The 21,596-nt window shown below is 47.8% G+C and overlaps 1 protein-coding gene, 1 long non-coding RNA gene and 3 other non-coding genes across 5 annotated transcripts in view; 4 read left to right on the forward strand and 1 right to left on the reverse strand.

Moving 5' to 3' along the window:
* The first annotated feature begins 1,663 nt into the window (after nucleotides 1-1,663).
* Nucleotides 1,664-3,962, forward strand: LOC113198584 (uncharacterized). Its single transcript, XR_003302849.2, has 5 exons — nucleotides 1,664-1,971; nucleotides 2,207-2,252; nucleotides 2,914-2,981; nucleotides 3,346-3,433; nucleotides 3,657-3,962. It is a non-coding gene; the product is annotated as an uncharacterized LOC113198584 (long non-coding RNA).
* LOC113198598 (small nucleolar RNA SNORD49) lies at nucleotides 2,053-2,123 on the forward strand. Its single transcript, XR_003302858.1, has one exon. It is a non-coding gene; the product is annotated as a small nucleolar RNA SNORD49 (small nucleolar RNA).
* Nucleotides 2,761-2,834, forward strand: LOC113198597 (small nucleolar RNA SNORD49). Its single transcript, XR_003302857.1, has one exon. It is a non-coding gene; the product is annotated as a small nucleolar RNA SNORD49 (small nucleolar RNA).
* Nucleotides 3,513-3,584, forward strand: LOC113198599 (small nucleolar RNA SNORD65). Its single transcript, XR_003302859.1, has one exon. It is a non-coding gene; the product is annotated as a small nucleolar RNA SNORD65 (small nucleolar RNA).
* A 93-nt stretch (nucleotides 3,963-4,055) lies between the features above and the next one.
* Lrrc75a (leucine rich repeat containing 75A) overlaps nucleotides 4,056-21,596 on the reverse strand; it is a 42,360-nt gene continuing 24,819 nt past the window's right edge. The window contains exons 2-4 of the mRNA XM_026411359.2: nucleotides 17,406-17,534; nucleotides 7,255-7,370; nucleotides 4,056-5,743 (exon numbers count right to left, since the gene is read on the reverse strand). Coding sequence (XP_026267144.1) covers nucleotides 5,206-5,743; nucleotides 7,255-7,370; nucleotides 17,406-17,534 — 783 coding nt within the window. The 3' untranslated portion in view covers nucleotides 4,056-5,205. The remainder of the gene's footprint in view (nucleotides 5,744-7,254; nucleotides 7,371-17,405; nucleotides 17,535-21,596) is intronic.

Consider the following 21,596-nt stretch of genomic DNA (forward strand, 5'->3'; position numbering starts at 1 on the left):
GCTGGTTGAGGGACCTTGTGTTTGACCCCTTGACTTGGCTGTTGCTAGAAGTCTCCCTCTCTCTGCCCCTCTCCATTAAAACCCTATACTTATTTCTGAGATTAGCTCAAAAGTGCTGTCTCATGATTGCCTCTGCAGTTCTTTCTGTTATGCTCGAATTCGGGACCCCCAAAAGACCACCAGAGACCCAAGATCGATGTAAACAGCAAAGAGGTGTTTATTGCGAGCTAGCTCGGTCCTCCGCATGCACACAGCAACTGGTGACGCTGAGAGGCCCCGAGCCCAGGGTTTGCAGCAGTTTTATACATTCTTTGGAGAAGGCAGGGACCCCCACGTACATCATAGCATCTCTTAGCAAATCATCACACATCGCGGGAAAATCAAATAACAACTCTAAAACATGATTAGCACATTCACTGGTGGAAACAAGTTGGGTAGGGGTGATTGGTTACTACAAGAGGGGGGTTTATTTGAACTGGTAAGCCAAGAAGGGTGTTTGTGCTGAACTACATGGTTTCCTAACACCATAAACTACTGGGAGGGTCATCTGGCATCCCAGATATTTCCATGTCTCATGCTGATTGGTGGCTGCTAGGGGGTTGCTATGGGTCCCCACCTAGCCTGGCTAGCAGATCTCTCCTGTTATTTGTAGATAAACAACTTAGCAGGGTGGGAATGTGCCTAGGAGTGCTCTGTGGGTCTTTCCAAGGACAAAGGTCATGTCCCTTCCTTGGACAAGGCTTTGCTCTGAGGTAGAGGCTGGTTTTTCATTTCCAGTCAAAATAAATATAGTTCTCCCTTGGTATAGTTTGTGTACAAAATGGGTGTACAGGGGAGTGATTTTTTTTTTTTTTTTTTTTTTTAAGATCAACTCCCAGGTCTCATGCATGCTAGAGTGTTCTACTAGAGCTACATCCAGAGTCCTGGAACCAAATATTTTTTAAATAGGGGAAAAACGAACCCATTCATACACTGAAAGTAAAGTATCCGCAGAGGGAGAGTTTTCCATTGCCCACGTGATAGGATCTGGATGAAGGAATCATGAAGGGGCAGGAAGGAAACATCTTCATCGCAAAGGGCAGGCAGGATGGATCCAGATTCCTCTGCTTGCTCCCTAAAGGTCATCCTAAAAGAGGAGTGATGAGGGCTGTCAGTGCTTTGAGACGCTCCGACAGACCGGCCTGCTTATTAGATTGAAGAGCAGCTATTAATTCCGAACTTGCAGTATGCCCTGGCCCTGCCGTTTCAAGGGATGTGGTATTCAGAACTACATTGTGGAGCGATCGTGTCTTCATTTTCCACACGCACAGTTGTGACCTCACAAGAGATGAGTAATTTGCTCAAGACCACATGGCTAAAGAGGAGCCATACAAAACTTCAGCCCTGGGAACTAGGCTCGGGAATCCGCCCTTCAACCTCCAAGCAGGCGCAGCGCGCACGGCGTTACCCAGAATTCTCCGCTCCGCGGAAGAGACCACTCGCTCAATGTTCCGGGGGGAGTTCTGGGAGGTGTCTGTAGCGTTAAAAGGGCTGGAAGTGCGGTGAGTTTTTGCCAGATCACCCTTTCTTATGTGAGGAATGGGATATTCCGACATCTTAAGGTCCGTGGACTCTGCAGGATCGGCCTTTTCACTATGGACTTTGTGGAGGTAGGATGCTTTATTGTGTACTGTTGGGTGTTGGTGGCAAGGACGAAAAGAACTGGAACCTTTTTGTTTCCGGAAGCTTAGTGAAAGGGGCTGGTGTTGTAACGGCGTTTCTCCGTGGCGCCGATGTCCACGTGGGCTTTGTGGCTGACTCTGCGCCCGGGTGTCGGGACCCTCACCGGGCAGAATCAGGCCACCGTGGAGCGAGGGTTATAGACCGCGTGTTTTTCCTGCAGGGCTACCGCGGCAGGCGCCTCGGGTCCGCAGATTTAAGGACCCAGAACCCCGGCCCGCCATGAGGACTGCGCAAACACGACAAAGCTGGGTGAGTTGGGGTCAGCCTGCAGCTTGGAGTCCACGGCGTGTGGACGGATTTCAATGGGACCGTAAGGGAGATCGGCTTGGCTGTTCTGATGATACGAATAATAGGAAGTGCCGTCAGAAGCGATAACTGACGATGTTTATGCTCGTCTGACCGCAGTCGCAGAGATGCAGTGATTTAGCTGAATATTACCGCTAGAATCTGCCCTCAATTTCTGTCCTTTTCCCATGTGTTTCAGATGGCGGGCTTAATATAGAATATTGAAGGGAGCGGCCTGTCATAAGGTAAGCAATCCCTGGTCTGGGAAGTGATTAATATTTGACGAAATTGTAACTTAGTTGCCTTAAGCATTCAAGTTGGCATTTTAGTTTTGTACATTTAGCATTATGGAATATGTCATTGCATGAAGTGGAACTTCAGAAGCTGGAGAGGGATGCATTAAGCTGCATCTAGGAACTTGTGTTTTTTTCTTTTTTAACTCGGGGATGCTTTGTCATTGAGCTGTATCCCTGACCTTTTTAAATTTTGAGACGAGGTGTAAGTTGCCTAGGCTGGCCTTTGAACTTGGTGTTTCTGCCTCATCTTCCAGCATACTGAGATTACAGGTGTGGGCCACCGGGTCCTCTCTTTTTTTTTTAATGTAGTGCTGAGGATTGGACCCAGTGCCTCACACATGCTCTACCACTGAGCCATAACTCCAGCCCCTCCAGTGGGTTTTTAAGGCAATGTTTGTTTTGTTTTTGACAATATACAAGTCTTTGGAGCAATATTGGAGGGTAGTGAGGTATTGACTGCTCTGATGAAACCACTAATAATAGGAAGTGCCGTCAGAAGCGATAACTGACGATAACTATTCCTGGCTGACTGCAGTCAACAAATCTTTACCATTTGTTGGTGCCCAGGGTAAAGTTGGTCTGAACAGTGACAATTGCTATATTCACTCAGGTTGCATATTAGCAGAAGGAACACCAGCAGCTGAGTTTTGGAGCCTGGAACATTTGCCTTTTTGTGAGGTAAGCTTTGGCCTCTAGAGAGTATAGTGACCTTTATTGATGATATTCTGGAAATGCTGAGTGGCATGCATAGCCATAGAGGGGTTCTCAGATTACCTCTTGGTGATTTAATAATCTTGAACCAATTTACCTGTCCTGAGGTATAGTTTTCCTCATTTGTCAGAAGGAACCATAATCTTTAGTACGTGAAGTTTGAAATGTGACTGAGTTACAGCTCCCAGACAAGCTAATTAGGACTTCTGTAATTCAGTAATTTAAAAAAAAAAATCTCTTCTGTAAGGTCTTAAAGGGCTTTTTGTTAGGATGGACTTTAAGTTGTTGCTCAGGCTAAAAGAAATGCCTCTCCTGCTTCTGTGGTCTTTAGGTACTTAGTTTTATCCATTCTCAGGATTTTGGAATGGAGCCCTGAAGTGCAGATTATAGACCTGGTGGCAGCAACCTAAACTCTGGAGGTAAGCCTTGATCTACATAAAAATTACCTTATTAGAATGATAAAGTGGCTAGTTGTTTTAAGTAACTTAAAAGGATATCACATGATGAAATCACCCAAAATAGCTGGAATTACCGGCAGATTGGTAGTGGTGAACCTACGGTTTTCTGAAGATATCATTGCACTTGTGAATGACTGCTGTTAATTGGAGTAGAAAGTAAGATTGAAATTTAGTTTCTTTGCAGGCTGTATCTCCCAGAGGATGATCAGTTCCGGGGATCAGTAACCACCATTGATTTGGATTCTGAAAATCTAAACAGCTTCAACATTTGGAAACATGGTCACCTCGTGTGTCAGGCTGTTCACAAGAGATCATTCAGCAGGCCAGATTGGTTTCATTACCCCACCCAACAGGAATTTCTGTACCTTTTAATCATTTTATGTGTACACATTGGTTGCCCTTATATTGGAAGGGTGAGATCTTTAAGCCAAAAATTGTTTCTCTTGAATATAATGTCTAATACCATAATAAACAATGGTCTTTGGTGATTCTTGAATATGCATATTTGAAAAACAAGTTCAGTTTTACTTCAGGTATTAGCACTCATATTGTAAACTTCTGGTCAGTCTAAGCTGTTTTCCTTTTAACAACTATAGACTTACAGGGAAAAATATCCAAAAGCGTTTAAGGCATTCATACTTGATTCCAGCCAATCCCTGCTGCCCATAGTCTATTTCCTTCCTGGGTGTGATCTTTTCTATTTGCCAGGGGTCACTTGTAGCTAATGCTGATCTTGTGAGGCTTTGCTTCCCTATACTTGCTTGCCTCAATATTGTGATTGAATCTAGTTTTGAGAATTCATTTGCTCCCAGTCTCTGGGCATGGGTCTAGGGGTTACTTGGGTTTAAAAGTAGAGTATGGGGCAGTGGACCAGGTGAGTTAGGCTCTTGGTTTCCAGTTTTCTCCTTAACAGCTATCTTGGTAACCTCCATAGGCTCACTGGTCCTGGGATTTTAGGGGGTTGAAGACAGACCTTCAAGTGGTAGGCAAGTGGTCTGCTATTGAGCAAACATCCTTTGCATACAAGTTTGAGCTGTCTTCAAATTTGTAATTCCTCAGCCTGTGAATAACAATGCTGGCTAAGGATCAAGATTTCTGTTGGGTTTTCCCATGCATGCCTGTGTGCATAGGCACTTGTCACCACAGGATGCTCTAAATATTTCAAGGTGTGGTGAGAGCTGGTTTTAGGAGCAGGTCCCTGGACCTGGAAGCTAAAATGTGGGAAGTCAGTTCCAAGCCTGAGACCCAGCAAGAAGAGCACCTTCCTTAAGTCCATGCTTAGCATAGTTAAGAACTAGGCTCCAACCTCATTAAGTTGGACTTAACATCTGGGTGGAATTTGCTTCCCCATGTAGGACAAGGGCAATACAGAACTGGGATGGCAGGGGCCTGTCTGCTGTTTGGAGAAAAGCTCTTGGTAACATTGGCTCAAGCTTCATCATCTCCAAACCTATGCTTTTCCAAAATCTGAGGAAGCCAAGTACTGAGTTGTGGGGTACCTGGAGCCCCTAGAGCTAGGGGTGAGCCAGAAGGCAGATGCTGGGATTTATAGGAGAGATGGAAAGGACCAAAGGGAAGTAGTGCACTAATCCCTCTTTCCCAAGTACTAGGGTCTGCTCTTCTGGGTGGGGGGGGGAGGCTGCTGTATCCCCAGCCTCCTGATGGGAGGAGCCCCTAACTTGCCTCAGCCATCCTGCTCTATAGACTCCCTGGTGAGGCTTACCACTTACATGTCATGTCTGAGTCACAGCCTCTTTGCCCTCTAGGTGGTCTTTGGCAGGTGACACAGGGCCCCCTCCAGGGTCCTCCTGGCCCAATGTCCCTTCCCGAATCTCCTCCCCACTGCCTGGCCCCTCGCCCAGTTCCAGGATGGTGGGTAGGTGTCCCTGTTTGGGAGACCGCTTGCGCAGGCTGAGCAGGAAGGGCTGGGGCAAAGAGAAGATGTCCACATTGTTGCCCAGATCTATCCATGTGACATTGGGGAACTTGCTGGGGTCCTTCAGGGTGTCAGTAAGGTCACGGAGCAAAGCCCGGGTCAGCCGATTGCCATTGAGGGCTAGTGTGGTGAGGCGGGGCAGGGTGCTGAGTGCTGGCAGCAGTTGCAGGACCATGTCATCTGTGAGGCCCGTGAAGCCCAGCTCCACGCTGTCTACTTGCTCCCCACAGCGCTGCAGGTAGTTGGTCACTCGTTCCAGGTCACGGGAGGTCAGTGGGATGCCAGACAGGTCCACTGTATTGTCTGGAGGGTTCCCAGCCAGGACGGCCTTGAGGCTTAAAAGGAAGGGACAGCAAGTGAAGCGGACTTCCTTGAGAGGCAGAAACAGCCAACACCGTGGAGCCAGCCTCTGTTTAGCTAATTCTAGGGATCATTTTCACAAACTTGCAGATAAATTACAAACGCAGAACTAGGAGAAAATGGGGACATCCTGTGTTCCGGCACTGTTGCATATCTCTAGCAGGCTGGGTGGAGTGGTCTGAGGCTGCCATTTCTGCAGGACCACAAGGGAAAGTTTCAGGCTTCCATATGATATTCGTGTTTGCATCTTAGTCACCTTTAAGTTACTTAACCTTTTAGGCCTCAGTTACTTCAAAAATGGAGCTAAGAGATAGGGTTGTTAAGTGGAATAACAAATGCGAAGCATTTAATGGTGCTTTTGTAAGGGAGTGATGGATAAATGTTTGCTGCTGAAATTATTGGTCACTTGGGCTGAGCTTCTTTTCTCACCACTCTTGGTTGGTAGTTGAGCTGACCCAAGAATGGCACAAAGTTCCTCTGAGGTCCCATCTTCTCCACCAGTTGGGAGATCCTCTGGCAGAGGCCTGCAGGACCGTAGGCAGAGGAAGCACAGGGGCTCCAAATCTGGTGGCAGCTGCTGCCTCCTAGAGGCTCAGTGCTCTCTATTTCCACTCCTTGTCAGCTATTGCTTTTTGCCCTCTTTGTTGCCCTGCTCCTTGTTCTGGAGCCAGGGCCCAGGCTGCTCAGCCTGATGAGGAGTGTGCCCTTCCCACCATCCATCTTCCCAACCCTGGGAAGGAAAGGGAGGTGGAAGGGGCTCACAGCTTGCTCTGTGAGCATGTTAATACCAGCATCTCAGTGGTCACAGATTTCCTGGCAAAACCAGGTAATTTCCTATTCTTAGGGTCTCCTGAAGGTGGGAGATTGGTCATAGCTGGCTCATTTTGCTGCTTCTGATTAGGGGCTAGCCCAAGGAGCTTGGAGGTAAAGCTCTCAAGGCATGAGGCTTAACTGCCTGGAATAATGCCTGGCATTTGTTCATGACTTCTTTTATCAATGTTAGTAACAAAGGAGACACATCACACCAGGGAAACAAGGGTGGTGAACAGCTCTGCACTGGAGTCAAACCTGAGTTTGAATCTGGCCCCGCTAATTACCAGCTGTGAAATCCTGGCCAGTCAAATGGTAACAGTGACAAGTCCTACCTCATTCATTCCTTTAACAGGTGTTTATTAAGCTCCTACTATGTGCCAGTATCGTTCTAGGTACTGGGATCACAATGGTGAACAAGATGGGCAAGATTCCTTCCCTTCTCTCTCCATCACACATCCCACCACACATCCAGGATCCCTTTCCAGCTCCTCACATACACCTGGAATGCCCTCCTGGCTGCTTTTCCTATCCTTAAATTCTTCTGGAACTCACCACCTTCGGGCTGCTTTCCTGGACACCCCACTGCCCTCAGCCCTTCTTCCCCTGCCCTGGAGAGTATCATAGCAGGATGGGCAGGAGCATGGCAGACTTGCTTAAGGGGACCACCACTCACCAGGCTTGTGGCTTCCTCTTCACCATCCCTCGGTGCCGCCTCCACTCAGAGTGGGGGCTGAGGTGATAGGTCAGCTGTCGGCATAGCTTCTCCATGGCACCTAGTGCGTCTCCTTCCTACAGAGGCAACCATAGGTGTGGGACCATTAGTGTCAATGAAATGGTCAGAGGTGCACAGGCTCTCACATCCCCAGGCTTCCTGTCTTCTTGGGACAAGCACAGCACTCCGAGGCTGAGCAGGGGAATATCTGCCAGGCTGGCCCTGGATGGGTGCCCCCTGCAGGGTGCAGTGGGTATGAGCTTGTCTGCACAGTGATTTAGTTTGTGTGCACTGATGGAAAACTTCAGATTTATATTTAAAAAAATCTGGATTCCAGGCATTCTGGCAATAACTAGCTGATGGTGAGTATCAGCTGATCCCTTTGACTGGGATTCACCACAGCCCCTGCCACTCCCCAACATCCAGGGCCACTCTGTTCACTCGCTTGCTCAACAAATACTTATTGAGCACTTAGTAGGTGGCAGGCTCTTATTCTAGGAAGCTGGGCTGCAGCCATGAGCAAATGTCCTGGTTCTTGTATATGACACAATAAAGAGAAAAGTGAAATATTTTTATCTGTCTCTCTTAAAAGTGGGAAAATAAAAGACTGAGAGGACCAAGTCTAGCTCAGCCAAATTCTTTCATCTATATTACTTGTCTGACCCATCAACATCTGAGTTTGAGACCCTGGGCATTCTGGGCTGAACTTTGTACCTCCAAAATTTCTATGTTGATATCCTAACCCCCAGTTCTGAAGAATGTGATTGTTTTTGACATAGGGCTTTTAGCAAGGTAATTATGGTAAAATGAGGTCATGGGTGGATCTTAATATGGCTGTTGTCCTTATAAGAAGTGATTAGGGGGCTGGGATTGTGGCTCAGCGGTAGAGCGCTTGCCTAGCACAGGCAGGACCCGGGTTTGATCCTCAGCACCACATAAAAATGAAGGCATTATGTGTGTCCATCTACACCTAAAAAATAAATATTAAAAAAAAGAGAAGTGATTAGGGGGCTGGGATTGTGGCTCAGTGGTAGGACACTTGCCTAGCATGTGTGAAGCACTGGGTTTGATCCTCAGCACCACATAAAAATAAATAAAGGGGGCTGGGATTGCGGCTCAGCAGTAGAGTGCTCGCCTAACACAGGTAGGACCCGGGTTCGGTCCTCAGCACCACATAAAAATAAAGGCATTGTGTTTGTCCATCTACACATAAAAAATAAATATTTTAATAAATAAATAAATACATAAAGGTTAAAAAAAATCTCCCTCTTTAAAAAAAAAAAAAAGCAATTAGGACCACTGGGCCCAGTGATGCATGCCTGTAATCACAGCAACTTGGGAGGCTGAGGTGGGAGGATCACAAGTTTGAGGCCAGACTCAGCAACTTAGCAAGACCCTGTCTCAAAGTAAATAGGGCTTGAGGATGTAGCTCAGTGGTAGAGTACCTCTGGGTTCAATCCCCAGTACCTACCCCCCAACGAAAAAATAATTAAGACCAGATACAGGGGACTGTCTGCTGTACTGACTTTCCTTGGGATGGAGCTGGAGTCTCGTATAGAGAAAAGACCATGTGAGGATTCAAGAAGGAGGCCTAGGAAGAGAAGCCTCAGAAGAAAGCAATCCTGCCAATCTTATACTTTTGACCTCTAGAACAGTGAGAAAAATAAATTTCTGTTGTTTAAGCCACCAGCTGTATTTTATTTATTTTTGTTATGTCAGCTGAGTTGACTATACTGGGTTAATTGCAGCATAAAGATTCCAACTCCATCCCACATGATTCCAATCAGCAGCCCCATGTGCCAGACTTGTGCCAGGTAGAGAGGGCAGGAGTCCTGCCTGCGGGGGTGATTGGCCAAGAATGGGCTTCTGCCAAAAGGTTCAGAGAGCCAGAAAGTGCTCAGGCTCATATGGACACCATTGGGGATGTGGCAAGGTTCAATGCATTAAGGCATGGCTAGCTTTTAAATTATGATTGCCATTGTCACTTTGCTAATAGAGAGGCAGCATATTAAGTAGTTAGGAATATGGACTTGGGGCTGGGCATGGTGGTATACACCTATAATCCTATCGGCTAGGGAGGTTGAGGCAGGAGGATCATGAGTTCAAAGCCAGCCTCAGCAACTCAGCGAGACCCTGACTCTAAATAAAATACAAAAAAGGGCCGGGGATGTGCAATCCTGGGATCAATCCCTAGCATCAAAAAAAAAAAAAAAAAAAAAAAAAAGAAGTGGATCTGAGGCCAAATTATGTGGATTAGTCTTGGCTTTGTCTCTTCCTATGTGGTCAGGGGCGAATCATTGACCTCTCTGCTTCCAACACTCATCTATGAAGATGTAACAGTACTAAGCTCACAGGATTCTGGGAGGATTAAATGAGTTACTACTTGTACAGAGTCTTTATGCAGTTCTGAACATAGTAAGCTCTCTAGGATTGATTGCTAAATGAATAGGCAGCCTAAGTACAGATAAAAAATATTTGAAACAAAACTTGTGTCTGTTCTGAATATGTACACACTATTCTTGTTATTACTCTGTAAACAATATAGTATAACAATTACTTACATAGTATTTACCTGGTATTAGGTATTATAAGTAATCTAGAGATGATTAAAGCATACAGGAAGCTGTGTATAGGCTGCATACAAAAAAGGCCATGTAATATAAGGAACTTGAAGATCTGTGGATTCTGGTGTCTGCAGGGGGTCCTGGATCTAATCCCCTGTGGAATTGGGGCGGGGGGGGGGATGGATATGTTGATCTGTACCAGCATGAATACACTGAACCCCTATGGGTGAAGAAGGAAGGTTACTTCTGCCCAGGCTCAGATTTGAGCTGGGCTTTAAGAGCAGACTGAGTAGTGACTTAGGGTGAAGAAAGGAAACATGAGGCATCCTTGAATGAAGAGGAAACAGATTGTGTGTGTGTGATGGGGCATGGGGGCAGGTGAGAATTTGGGGCCTGAACACTTTGGGCTACCTCCGTGGCTACGGCTTTGGTCTAGACCTCCCTCATTCCCTCCCCTGGATTATCATGCACCAGGTGTTGTGCTAGAACTTTATGGAATCCCAACCCTCTAATAGAGAATATCTGTCATCATCATTGTTACACAGAGGAGAAAGGGAGAAAACCGAAGTCCATGAGGCCAGGCAGGGCTGATGGAGAAATAACAGAAGAGACCAGGAATTACAGGCCAGGGAGGGCCCAGAGTGGACGGCACTGTTTAGAGCCCACCTGTGGAGTCTCATTCTCCACAAGCCTCGCCCCTTCCCCCCATATATATTGGTACTGGGGATTGAACCCAAAGTGGGTTTATTTTGAGACAGCATCTTGTCAAGTTGCCGAGTCACTGGGATCACAGGCATGTGGCACTGCACTTGGTAGGTAGCACTGTCATGTTCTATTGCCTCAGGCTGGCAGATAAATAAACAGGAATTGCCTGGCACCATAGGCAGTCTCACTGACAACCTCTGGAGTTGACATCAGATTCCTAGACCCAGATTCTTACTTGGTCTAGTCACATGGAATGGACGGGAAGACACTGAGGGAGAAGCAGGGGGAACGCTGCTCACATGGGAGATGGAGAAGGCACAGAGAAGCAGGAGAGTGTGGAGCTGTGGGCATCACGGAGGAGGAGGATGGCCAGTCAGATGACCGCAGGGGCCACTAGATCTCCAATAATGAGGCCTTGGTCAGCACAGGCTTAGGGGTAAAACAATGGGAGGTGACAAAAGAGATGGGTGGGTAGCTAGGGCACAGGGAGCTCAAAGAGTTCCCCAGGTGATTCCCTTGTACAGCCAAAGTAGAGAAGCACCGGGTCAGATGCTTTAAAGCAGTGGGTGGGATCAAGTGGCCTGCCAAGCATTCCCAGGGCAGAACATTGCCAGTCTCCTGAAGCAGCTGGTCCAAAACTGAGCACTGAGCTCCTCATCTCTGGCTCCTCCTCCAACCACTTCCCAGGGTTCCAAAATTGGAGGGTGGGGTGGGGGAGCATAGACTTTCCCTCCACCCTCTAGGCCTGGGCAGCTGAGCCTTAAAGAAAGAGAACAAAGAGGTAAAAGAAGGGTGTCAATGCACCACTTATGCCACAAGGGGGTGGCTGTGTGCAGGTTGAGGCTCTGGACTGAGAGAGAAATTCAGGGAGCCTCAGCCTCATTGGCTAAACTGGGACAATAGATGAGGACACTGAATAGAGTGGTAGTTGAAACTAAATGTGAGCTAATGATCGCACAGAAATGACAGTTCGCTTCTGTTCATCTGAACTAAATAGACCATAGATAACTTTTTTTTTTTTTTTTTTTTTTTTTTTGCGGTGTTAGGGATTTTGGGAACCCAGGACCTTTGGCATGCTAGGCAAGCACATTACCACTGAGCTACACCTTCAGCCCTATTAACATTTATAGAGCTATTATGATACATTAGGTCTCTCCTCTGTGCGCTGCATGAATAAACTCACTACAATCCTCTAACCAGGCTTAGAACAATCCTAACATACCTACTTTACAAATGAGGGAACTGAGGCCGTTCTGGAGCCTGGCTCATGACAATTCCTGAAGCAGGGAGAATAGAAAGGAGTAAGTCCCTGATCTTCCACTCTTTCTGCCCACCCCCCCTCCCCGATCTTACTCCAGGCAGAGAGTGGTGAAGGAGTAAGCAGAGAAACCAGCCCACAGTCTCTCTATCTGGAATGGTGTCCCGCAGAAGTGAGCAGGGTGGTCAATATGATGAATTTATGAATGAGTGAGGGAAGGACAATGATTTATGTCATACTGGGGGCCTTTACAAAGGTCCCTGAGGGAGGAAAAGTGGCAGATGGCATCACTTTCTGACAGCTAGGAGATGGAGCAGTGTTAGAGCACTGGGATCCTCCCTGAGGGGCCTCCAGGCCTGCCTCAAGCATCTTTCCAACAGGTCACTGAGAAGTCCCTTAAAGAGATCCTTCCCGACATCTCCAGACAGGTCACTGGATAGGTCTGGAGAACCTACACTGCCCTGAGACACCTTGATTGGGCCATGGCCCCTTCCTTCCTTCACCTTCCTCTCTGGGTAAGAGGAAGAGCTACAGAGAGTTGATCCTACAAACTGCCATTGAGCCTCCTGCATAGGTTAGGATTCTTGTATTGACCAGAAGCCACTCAGCTGGCTCAAATGTTTATCCTACAGATACACAATGTCTTGTGGATCCAAAGGCAGCTAAGCTTGATCAACTTCATAAAAACATGGTGCAGAAGTCCATTCACCTCTCCTCTTCTCAACCCTGCCTTCCTGTTTCTCTGTAGACTGTTCTTTCCCATGCCACTCACATGGTAGGAATATGGCTGTGTCCACACTGCTGCCCCCGGCCCCTGCCATTTACTTCTCAGGGTTCCAGTTCCCAGAGGAGTCAGGGCTGTGTCTGAGTTTCAAGTCTAGGTTCCAGGGCATATTGGTTGTGCTCTGCCAGTGCCCACTTTTGGGCCAGTCATCTGGAGCTTGGCAGTGGGGTCAGGTTGCACAAAAAGCCACTGGTCTGCACTACTTGAAGAAGAAAGTTCCCAAAGGAGGGGAGCCAGCAGCCCATTGGAGGGCTGGGTGCAGGGCATGTGACATGCATAAAACACATTCTCTCAGGCCAGGTTAGCATGACACACGTGGCGGCTTCATATCTGGGAGGCAGCTGTCTCTTGACATTTAAAGTGCACACAGCTGAGCATGGTGGCATACTCCTATAATCCCAATGACTTGAGAGGCTGAGGCAGGAGGATTGCAAGTTCGAGGACAAGTCTGGGTAACTTAGTGAAATCCTGTATTAAAAAAAATTAAAAAAGGCTGAGGATATAGAGTGATAAAGCATTCTTGGGTTCAATCCTCAGTACTGGGGGGAAAAAATCACACATGAGTGGCACTTCCTCCCCTTTTGTTTCCTCCTTTCTTCCCTACCTTCTTATTTCTCTACCTCCTCTTTCATTCCTCCAACTCTGAGCTGGTTGAAGAAGGCCTCTGAGAAGATTGTTTGAGCTCAGTCTGAAAGCAGGAGAATAAAGTGTAGCCAGAGGAGGCTCATGTTGTGTCCAAGGGGACAGCCACTTCCGAAGGTGGCTTCAGCAATGTACCAAGAACAGAGAGGCGGCCTGTGTGGCTTGAGCAGAGCATGCAGGGTCAAGAGTAGGAAAGATGAAATCTGAGATGGAGTTTTAATTTACTTTTTAATTTCACTTTTTTGTGATGCTTTTTAATTTTATTTTTATTTCTGAAGGATTTTCAGTGAGATATGGATGAGATCCAATTACCTGTCATACCAATGAGTTTTGGCTGCTCTCCAGAGTACAGGGAGTAAGGAGGCAAAAGTGGAAGTTCAGAACCCAGTGGGAGGAGATTTCATTCTGGAGACAGGATGTGGTTGGTCAGAAAGACAGCCACAGAGGTGGGCAAAAGCGGGAAGTCAACAAGCAGCATCTGTGGCTCCTTTTCAGTGTGGCTCTCAGGTTACTAGAGCTGGCTTTGCCGAGACACAAAAGACAGAAATGCCTGGGAAGTTACCTCTCCTGGAAAGTCCTTCAACTGAGACAAGTGCAGAAGTGTGAAAACCCAGTCTCTGCCTCAGCCTGGGACTCTGCCTGAGATTGCCTGGCTTCCCTTCTACCTTACCTGGCTTCTGCTACTGGGTAGCCATCTTAGTGGGAAGGCTGTCTTGCAGATACTTCCCCATGTGATCAGCCCTTTTCCTTCTTCCCATCTCACAGCGGATGGAGACCACCTCATAGCTGGCAGTTCTGATAGGGAGGCAGCCTGTGTGACTTGAGCAGAGCATGCAGGGTCTAAAACTTCTAGGCTCACAACGTGGGCTGTTGGGAGATTTTCAGATGCAAAGAACTAAGAGGAGGAAGTCCTGGTGTCAGTCCTGAGCTGCAGTGGGATTACCCCAATCACCAGCTTGGGGACCCCAGAGCCAGGACCGCTCACCTCTGTCTCATCCACAATTGGGAGAGTTCTTCAAAAGAGCCTCTCCTGCCATACGGCCTTGGGAGGGGCAGGGGACCCAGGGGCCAGGTACTGGGCCTCCAGTAGGGGCAACCGTACTCTAGCTGGCTCTGGAAATCTCAGAGACCAGCCTGCTGTTTTCCAAGACACCAAGTGGGCAAGAACCACATCTTCTGCTGTTCCCACAACAGACCTGCAGGGCCTGAGCACACTGCCAGCACAGGTAGCTGCTCACTGATCTGCTGCCACCTTGGCTCCTGGTCACCCAGGCCAGGCACACACAAGGGCCTCTCTCAAATAATCTCATTGAAGTCTGGAAACAGGCTGCTAGGAGAGAAATGATTTTGATGCCCATTTTATTTATTTTTATTGTAAATTTTTAAATTTTTTGGTACTGGGGATGGAACCCATGAGGAGCACTCTACCACTTGGCTGTACCCCTAGGCCTTTTTAAATTTTGAGTGTGGGTCTCACTAAGTTGCTCAGGGCCTTGCTAAATTGCTGAAGCTGGCCTTGAACTCTTGCTTGAACTCTTGATCCCCCTGAGCTGCTGGAATTAAAGGAGTGTGTCACCATGCCTGGCTTGGTACCCATTTTAGAGACGAAAAAAACAAAATTCAGGTAATCCGGTGATCTGAGAAAGGTCATGCCATGTAATGGTCTGAAGGTTTGCTCACCCTCTCATTCATATGTTGACACCCTATTGCCCAAGGTGACGGTATTAGGACATAAGGCTTTGGGAAGTGATTAGGTCACGAGGGTGAAGCCCTCAGATGGGACTACTGTCTTGATAAGAGGAGGCCAGGGAGCTCTCTTGCCCTCGTTCCACCATATGAGAACACAAGAAAAAGACAGCAGTCTGTGGCCAATAAGACACACCAGACACCCTGATCTTGAACTTTCAGGCTCCATATAGTGAAAAGTAAATTTCTGTTTACAAGCACTCCAGCTTATGATACTTTCTCCTGCAGCCTGAACTAAGAGCACATATGTGGACCCTCCAGTGTCCACCCAGGGCTCTCTTCTTTTAGTCCTGCCTGGTCCTGTCTCATGGGGTCTAAGGACAGTTAACCACTTCCCATGTCCTGACCAGCACCAGGCAACTGCGTGGGTCCAAACCTCCCACAGCTCTCAGGTGAGGTATGACCTTTTCCAGATCACCTCATTAACTGAATCTTGTTCTCCTCAATTCTCATGGGTGTAAAAACAATAGCTTATCTATGTTTTTTGAGAGCATATTGCCTGTCATTCCTCTTACCTGTAATCCAGTTCAACTCCTGTTCAAGAAAATGCAGGGGTTCAGAGCCTTTAAGCTCTCTCCACAGGCCCATTTCTGATAATGTTCCTGCTTCCCATGGATGGATCAATCTGAATGAGAGGCCAGGGTGGTTCCAGACTGAGGTGGTTGGTTCCCCGTGGCCTTTGGTACCAATTGGCTCTCTCCCCTAGTCCCTGAGATTTCAGGTCCATGGATCTCATTACTGTCTTTTTTTGCTGTCTCCTGTTTGAGGCCAGCATTCCTGCTGTCTGCTGCCTCCCATCTTGACCCTAGCCAATATCCAGCCGTCTAAAGTCAGCCCCAGAAGCCAGAGAGAAGGCTTTAGACAAAGGGCTTGGTCCCAGAGGCTTCTTTTCCCCTGGGCGAAGTCCTAACTAGGACTAGGCTAAAAGAGGAATAGGCTTAGGATACCATCTCCCTACTCTTATCCCAAATCCTACTCTGAGAATGGATGCTTCCCTCCATACCTCTTGCTTCTGCTCTGATTTCCTGCCCATCATGGATGAAGTACTTTTTTTTAGAAGTTGTCGGAAACTGAGGGTTGGGAGGGAAGGAACCAAAACCACAGAGAAGAGCTCAAGTGTGAAGCTGCCCCTGGCCCCCCCTGCCTAATCCAGGGTCCTGCTGCACAGACCCGGGTGAGCCAGCCTAGACCCTGGGGCTGGCAGGACCATCCACAAGAGGTTGAGTGCTATTTTTTTGGGGGGGTGGGGGTACTGGGATTGAACCCAGTGGTTCTTTATCACTGAACTACATCCCTAGTCCTTTTTATTTTTTGAGACAGGGTCTTGCTAAGCTGCTGAGGCTGGCCTTGAATTTGAGATCCTCTTTCCTCAGCTTCCCGAGTTGCTGGGATTATAGGTGTGTGCTACCAGGCCTGGCTAAGCAGCAATTTTGAAGCCTGGAGACTGCTGGAGCTGCTTCTTGTAGCTCTCTAGGGCCAGGTAAGAAAGGGACGTTAGTGAAATGGTTGCATAACATGACACACAACCTCAGAGCGGAAGATAAATCTGGGAGTGGTGAGGACCGAGGCAAACAGGAGAACCCAAGGCAAGACCACTGCTAGCTAGCCTTATATGGTACTTTTGTGCAAATAAGGAGAAGCCCACTTCTAGGTCTTGGACCTGTGCCCCTGACTTGTTGGACAGACAAAGAGGGCTGAATTTTAACTATCTCCTGCCTCCTCCATCTTGGCCACCTCTCTAGCATGTCTTTGGGCAGTGTACTGGTTCCACGTAAAAGGCTGCCTGTCAGCTGTCACTCTGTAGGGATGAGGGCCTCATGATGAAGTTTCCAGTTTTTCAAGGGCAGTAGAATATAGGGCTTTTTTGGTACTGGAGACTGAACCCAAGGGTATTCTACCATGGAGCCATATCCCCAGCCCTTTTTCATTAATTAATTTTTTAAAATATTTATTTTAATTATAGTTGGACACAGTATCTTTATTTTATTTATTTATTTTATGTGGTGCTGAGGATCAAACCCAGGACCTTGCACGCACTAGGTGAGCACTCAACCGCTGAGCTACAACTCCATCCCTGCCCTTTTTTATTTTAAGACAGGCCTTGCTAAGTTACTGAGGCTGGCCTGGGACATGCGATCCTCCTGCCTCAGCCTACGAGTTGCTGGGATTACAGGTGTGCACCACCTGCCTTTTTAAGATTTAAAAAATTTAAAAAATTGGTAATGAATTTGCCCCATAAGCCCAATAAAACTCGTCTGTGCTGATAACGCCTATGAGGGGCTACCTTCTAAGGCCCACCTTCTCAGTGCCTGAAGCAGGGGGCTTATCCTTCTTGGGCCCTACGTTGCTCTGCCCAGAATGGTGCCCACTTCACACCCCAAGACCTGGCTGGCTCAGACCACAACCACCCTACCGGCTTGGGACAATGGATGTAGCGGGCGAGGCTGATGATAAGGTCATGTGTGATGGGGTCCACCAGGTTCCGGAAGCTGGCATAGCGATACAGAACATCATCCAGTGAGGTTGACTCCATGCCCAGATCCTGTAAGAGCAGATGTCCAGAGGTTAGGGGCAAATTCCCAGAGGTCAGGTGTCATCCAACTTGCCTGGCATTCCCAGGAACAAGAGGTGCAGCTCTTGGAGGCAGCAAAGCAGAATTCTGGCAAGGAAGCATCTACACAGCATTCCTCAGGGGACCAGGATAAGCTCCTCCCTAATTCTTTACCTCCCAGGTGAGGAAGAGGGACCCACATCTGCAGATCCTAGTTTGTGAACCTCTCCCAAGATAGTCCCTCCAGACTGCCTCTCTGGTTTCCAGAAGGATGAAGCTAAGAGTAGCTGTCCTTAGCCTGGTGGCTGCTTCTTCCTAGGGCAGAGTTAGGCGGCTGCATGCACAACAAAGACTCCTGCCTTGTGCCAGGACAAATTTCTGATCTTTATTCTTTTTTTTTTTTCCTCCCCATTCTGCTTCTGAGGTTATTCTGACTGCTCATTCTGTAGGTGACCCAGCCTCAGTGTTCTTTGCCTTGGAGGTTTTTGAGTTGTAAGGTTCTAAGGAGAAGCTGCCAGGTACCCAAAAGAAAACCCCACCTGGGACCCCACAGAGATATTAGGTGGGGGTCTTCCTGATGAGAGAGGAGCAGGGTGGAGGTGAGCTGGGGCAAGGGGCAGTGGCTGAAACTACTGGAGCAGAGCTTGTCTCCTGGTCTGAGGAGGGACAAGGGTTTGGGGGTGACAAGGATCAGGACACGTTATCCCAAAAATTGGCATGGTGGCATTTGAGAAAACAGAAACAGGAACGTCTCTCTCCACCCACCCTTCTTCCCTGCAGCAGGTGAGAGAACTCTTTCACCTTCTTTTATAAGTCATGACCTCATTCTAGAAGGGTCCCCTCTATGGGGAGGAAAGGAATGTCTCCATTATTGAAAACAGAGATGCCAAGGAGAATCTGAATAAAGAGGCCTACTAAGATTCCCCCCAGTTTATCACCATTAGTTTATACCCTTTTGTCCATTGGTGAGACTTCTGCACGACTATCCACAAAATTACATGGATTTGAGGAATACCTCCAAACTATCTTTGGGTCTTTATTTCTGAAGGTTCTCATGTCATATAAATCTTACATATTTGTGTTTCCTCTGGTGAATCTTTTTTTTTCTGTGTGTGTGTGTGTGTGTGTGTGTGTATGTGATGGGGGTCCTGGGGATTGAACCTAGAGATGCTGTACCACTAAACTGTATCCTAGGCCCTTTTTTGTATTTTTTTCTAATAGTCTCATTAAGTTGCAGGAGTTGGTTTCAAACCTATGACCCTCCTGCCTCAGTCTCCTGAGTTGCTGGGATTACAGGTGTACGCCACGGTGCCTGGCTGTAAATCTGTTTTTTTAATCATAGAAAATTTCAGCTGTGAATTTCAGGATGCATTCGGAAAAGATATTTTTTCTGTGCTACAGGGGCACCACATACAGAGAGTCCCCAGCTCTAAAGACTGTACAGAGAGAGACCCTGCCAGAAAGGACCACCATGGGTGGACCCCAGAGCAGTTAGTTGTCCAGTGCGGACTGGGATCTAAAGGTCTTGTTCTGACTGCTCTGAGCTGCTTAAAATCCTAAACCAGGAAAAGGGCAGGTCTCCCAAATACAACTGAGCTGGGCTAGTAGGAGCTTAACATGAAGTTCTTTGCCTGAAAGAAGTAAAGAAACATGCCTTTTCTGCCCTGGAGTGTTGGACTGAACAGTAAAAGTTGATGGGCCTTGGACAGGAAATGTGGTGGTGACCAGCTGAGTTCCAGCTGGGGTTTGCCTGTCATTAGATAGAATATTCAGAACCCCTGCCCTGCATTTTTTTTTTTTTTTTGTGGTCCTGGGTACCAGGGGCACTCCACCACTGAGTTTCATCCCTTACCTTTCTTATTTTATTTTGAAACAGGGTCTTGCTAAGTTACCTAGCCTGGACTTGAACTTCAGATCCTCCTACCTCAGCCTTCTGAGTCACTGGGATTACATATTCAGAACTTTTCTAAACATCTTCCCCATGTGATTCCTAGAAATCCCTATAAGGAAGTGGGTAGCACATCATCATTCCTGATCCACAGGTGAAGAAATGGAAGCCCAGGCAGGTTGACATCTTCATCTGTCACAATTTCAGGAATGCTGGGGTGAGTGAGTCTGGGCTTGTTCTGCAAGGCTTGCATCTGCTGTTATTCGCCACTTGGAGTGAGCTGTGCAGGAGGTGCTGGAGGGCAGGGATGCTGCCCAGTGGTTTGGAGGCTGATAATTCTAAGAGCAAACAACAGTCTTGCTGGGCGTGGTGGTACACACCTGTAATCCCAGTGGGAGACTGAGGCAGGAGGATGGTGAGTTCAAATCCTGCCTCAGCAACTCAGTGAGTGAGGCCCTGTCTCAAAATCTTAAAAAGGGGCTGGGGATGTGGTTCAGTGGTCAAGCCCTGGGTTCAAAAAAAAAAAAAAAAAAAAAAAAAGAAAGAAAAAGAAGAAAGAACAGTCTCTGCTAGATGAATCCAGAGGGGTGAAGATGCTAGCCAAATCCTACCTACCTACCTACCTACCTACAGTGATTGGGGGCACTCTGTTCCCTACCCCTTATAATGGCTTCACTCAAGTTTCAATGAGAATACCAAGAGGCCAGTTCTGGGAGCTTTGTTTTCCATCTGAGCGGCAAACTCTAATGCCCTATGCCAGGTTCTTTGACTGCTAAAATAGTTTTCTGGGGACCTAGATCTAGGGACCAAGGTGAGGCATGGCTGAGTGGAAGGAGCTTTTGTCAAGTTCCGGAGCTAGATCCTTTGCAGAACCAAGTGTAACTTGCCTTGACCTCTGTCCCTGCTTAGTGGGGACAGTCGCCCCAGCATCACAAGTCAGTGAGAGAAACCAAATCAAGTAACATAGGTAAAGCCTCTGGTAGAGACCAGAGCCTCCCCTACCCCACTCCATTCCCCTCTGCTTCCTCTCCCTGGGCCTGGGAGGTTCCTCTTCTCCCCATGCAGTAGTTCTTGATCTTTCTGGACCACAGACACATCTGAGGATGAATCAAAAGCCATGAACTTTCTAGAAAAACAAGGGAGTCAGAGCAGGAGAGGTGGGATGGGCAACATTGTGCTTGAAGTCCATGATGGCTTCAAGGTCACGAGGGTATGTCTGGGTGGTGTGGACACATCCCAAGACATACACATTACCCAGGAATATGCGCAAATGTGGCCCTGCGCTGCCTGGGGCAGGAGGAGGCTGGGAATGCAGGAAGGCCTCAAGTCAAAGGGCTTGTGTTATAGGGTCTCAGAAGGCCAGTGTGGTAAAAGGGCCGTGATCCAGCATCCAGCTTCCCAGGGACACCCCTGCTTACAGCTCAGGCCTCCATTCCATGAGAAAGGAGTTGGGGAAGGATAGAGGCATGGGTTTATTTTTCTTTGAGTGTATCCTACAAGCTGGGCTGGTCCTCTGTAACTTAGATCGTGCCAGCTGAGTGGTACCCTTGTTACCTAGTGGGTTCAGGTCCTAGCTGGCCTCCACCGCACAAGTCTGTGAGCAAGAGACCTTGCTTTTGGGATCTGTTTCTGCATCTGTGAAATGGGTATACACACCATAACCATAATCAAACTGGATCTGATGATCTTGAGGCTGGCAGGTAGAGACTGGGGTAGAAAAGAGGGAGGCCAGAGGAATCAGCAAGACTGCAGGTCGTGATTTTCAGCAGAACATACTTTGGCTTCAAACAAACAAATGTAGCTCTACTGCCAAAGAAAAGTTGGAAAACCCAAGACTAGGTGATTGCTTCAGGGTGATTGTGTTTTTACTAGCCCCACATTTCCAGGACAGCTGAAGTCACCCATTCTGGAAGGACCAAGGAAATGTCACTGGCTAATCCAGTGGCTGGGCGGGTCTGAGAAGAAGCAAAGTAGCCTTCCTAGAGCCCATTCTCCCTACAGTGGCTCTCTTTCCAGTATTGCCTGGTTTCATGCAGTTGTTGCCTGATGGGGGTGATGGGAAGGAAGGATGGGCTTTGTGGGAGTAGGGTCTCCCAGGATGGCATGCTGGGAGATGGAGCCAATGCACTCCTTGTGTATTCCAGCTGGGGTAGGGCTCCCACAGG

The sequence above is a fragment of the Urocitellus parryii genome, chromosome 7 (genome assembly GCF_045843805.1).
Source record: "Urocitellus parryii isolate mUroPar1 chromosome 7, mUroPar1.hap1, whole genome shotgun sequence".
Taxonomy (NCBI): Eukaryota; Metazoa; Chordata; class Mammalia; order Rodentia; family Sciuridae; genus Urocitellus; species Urocitellus parryii.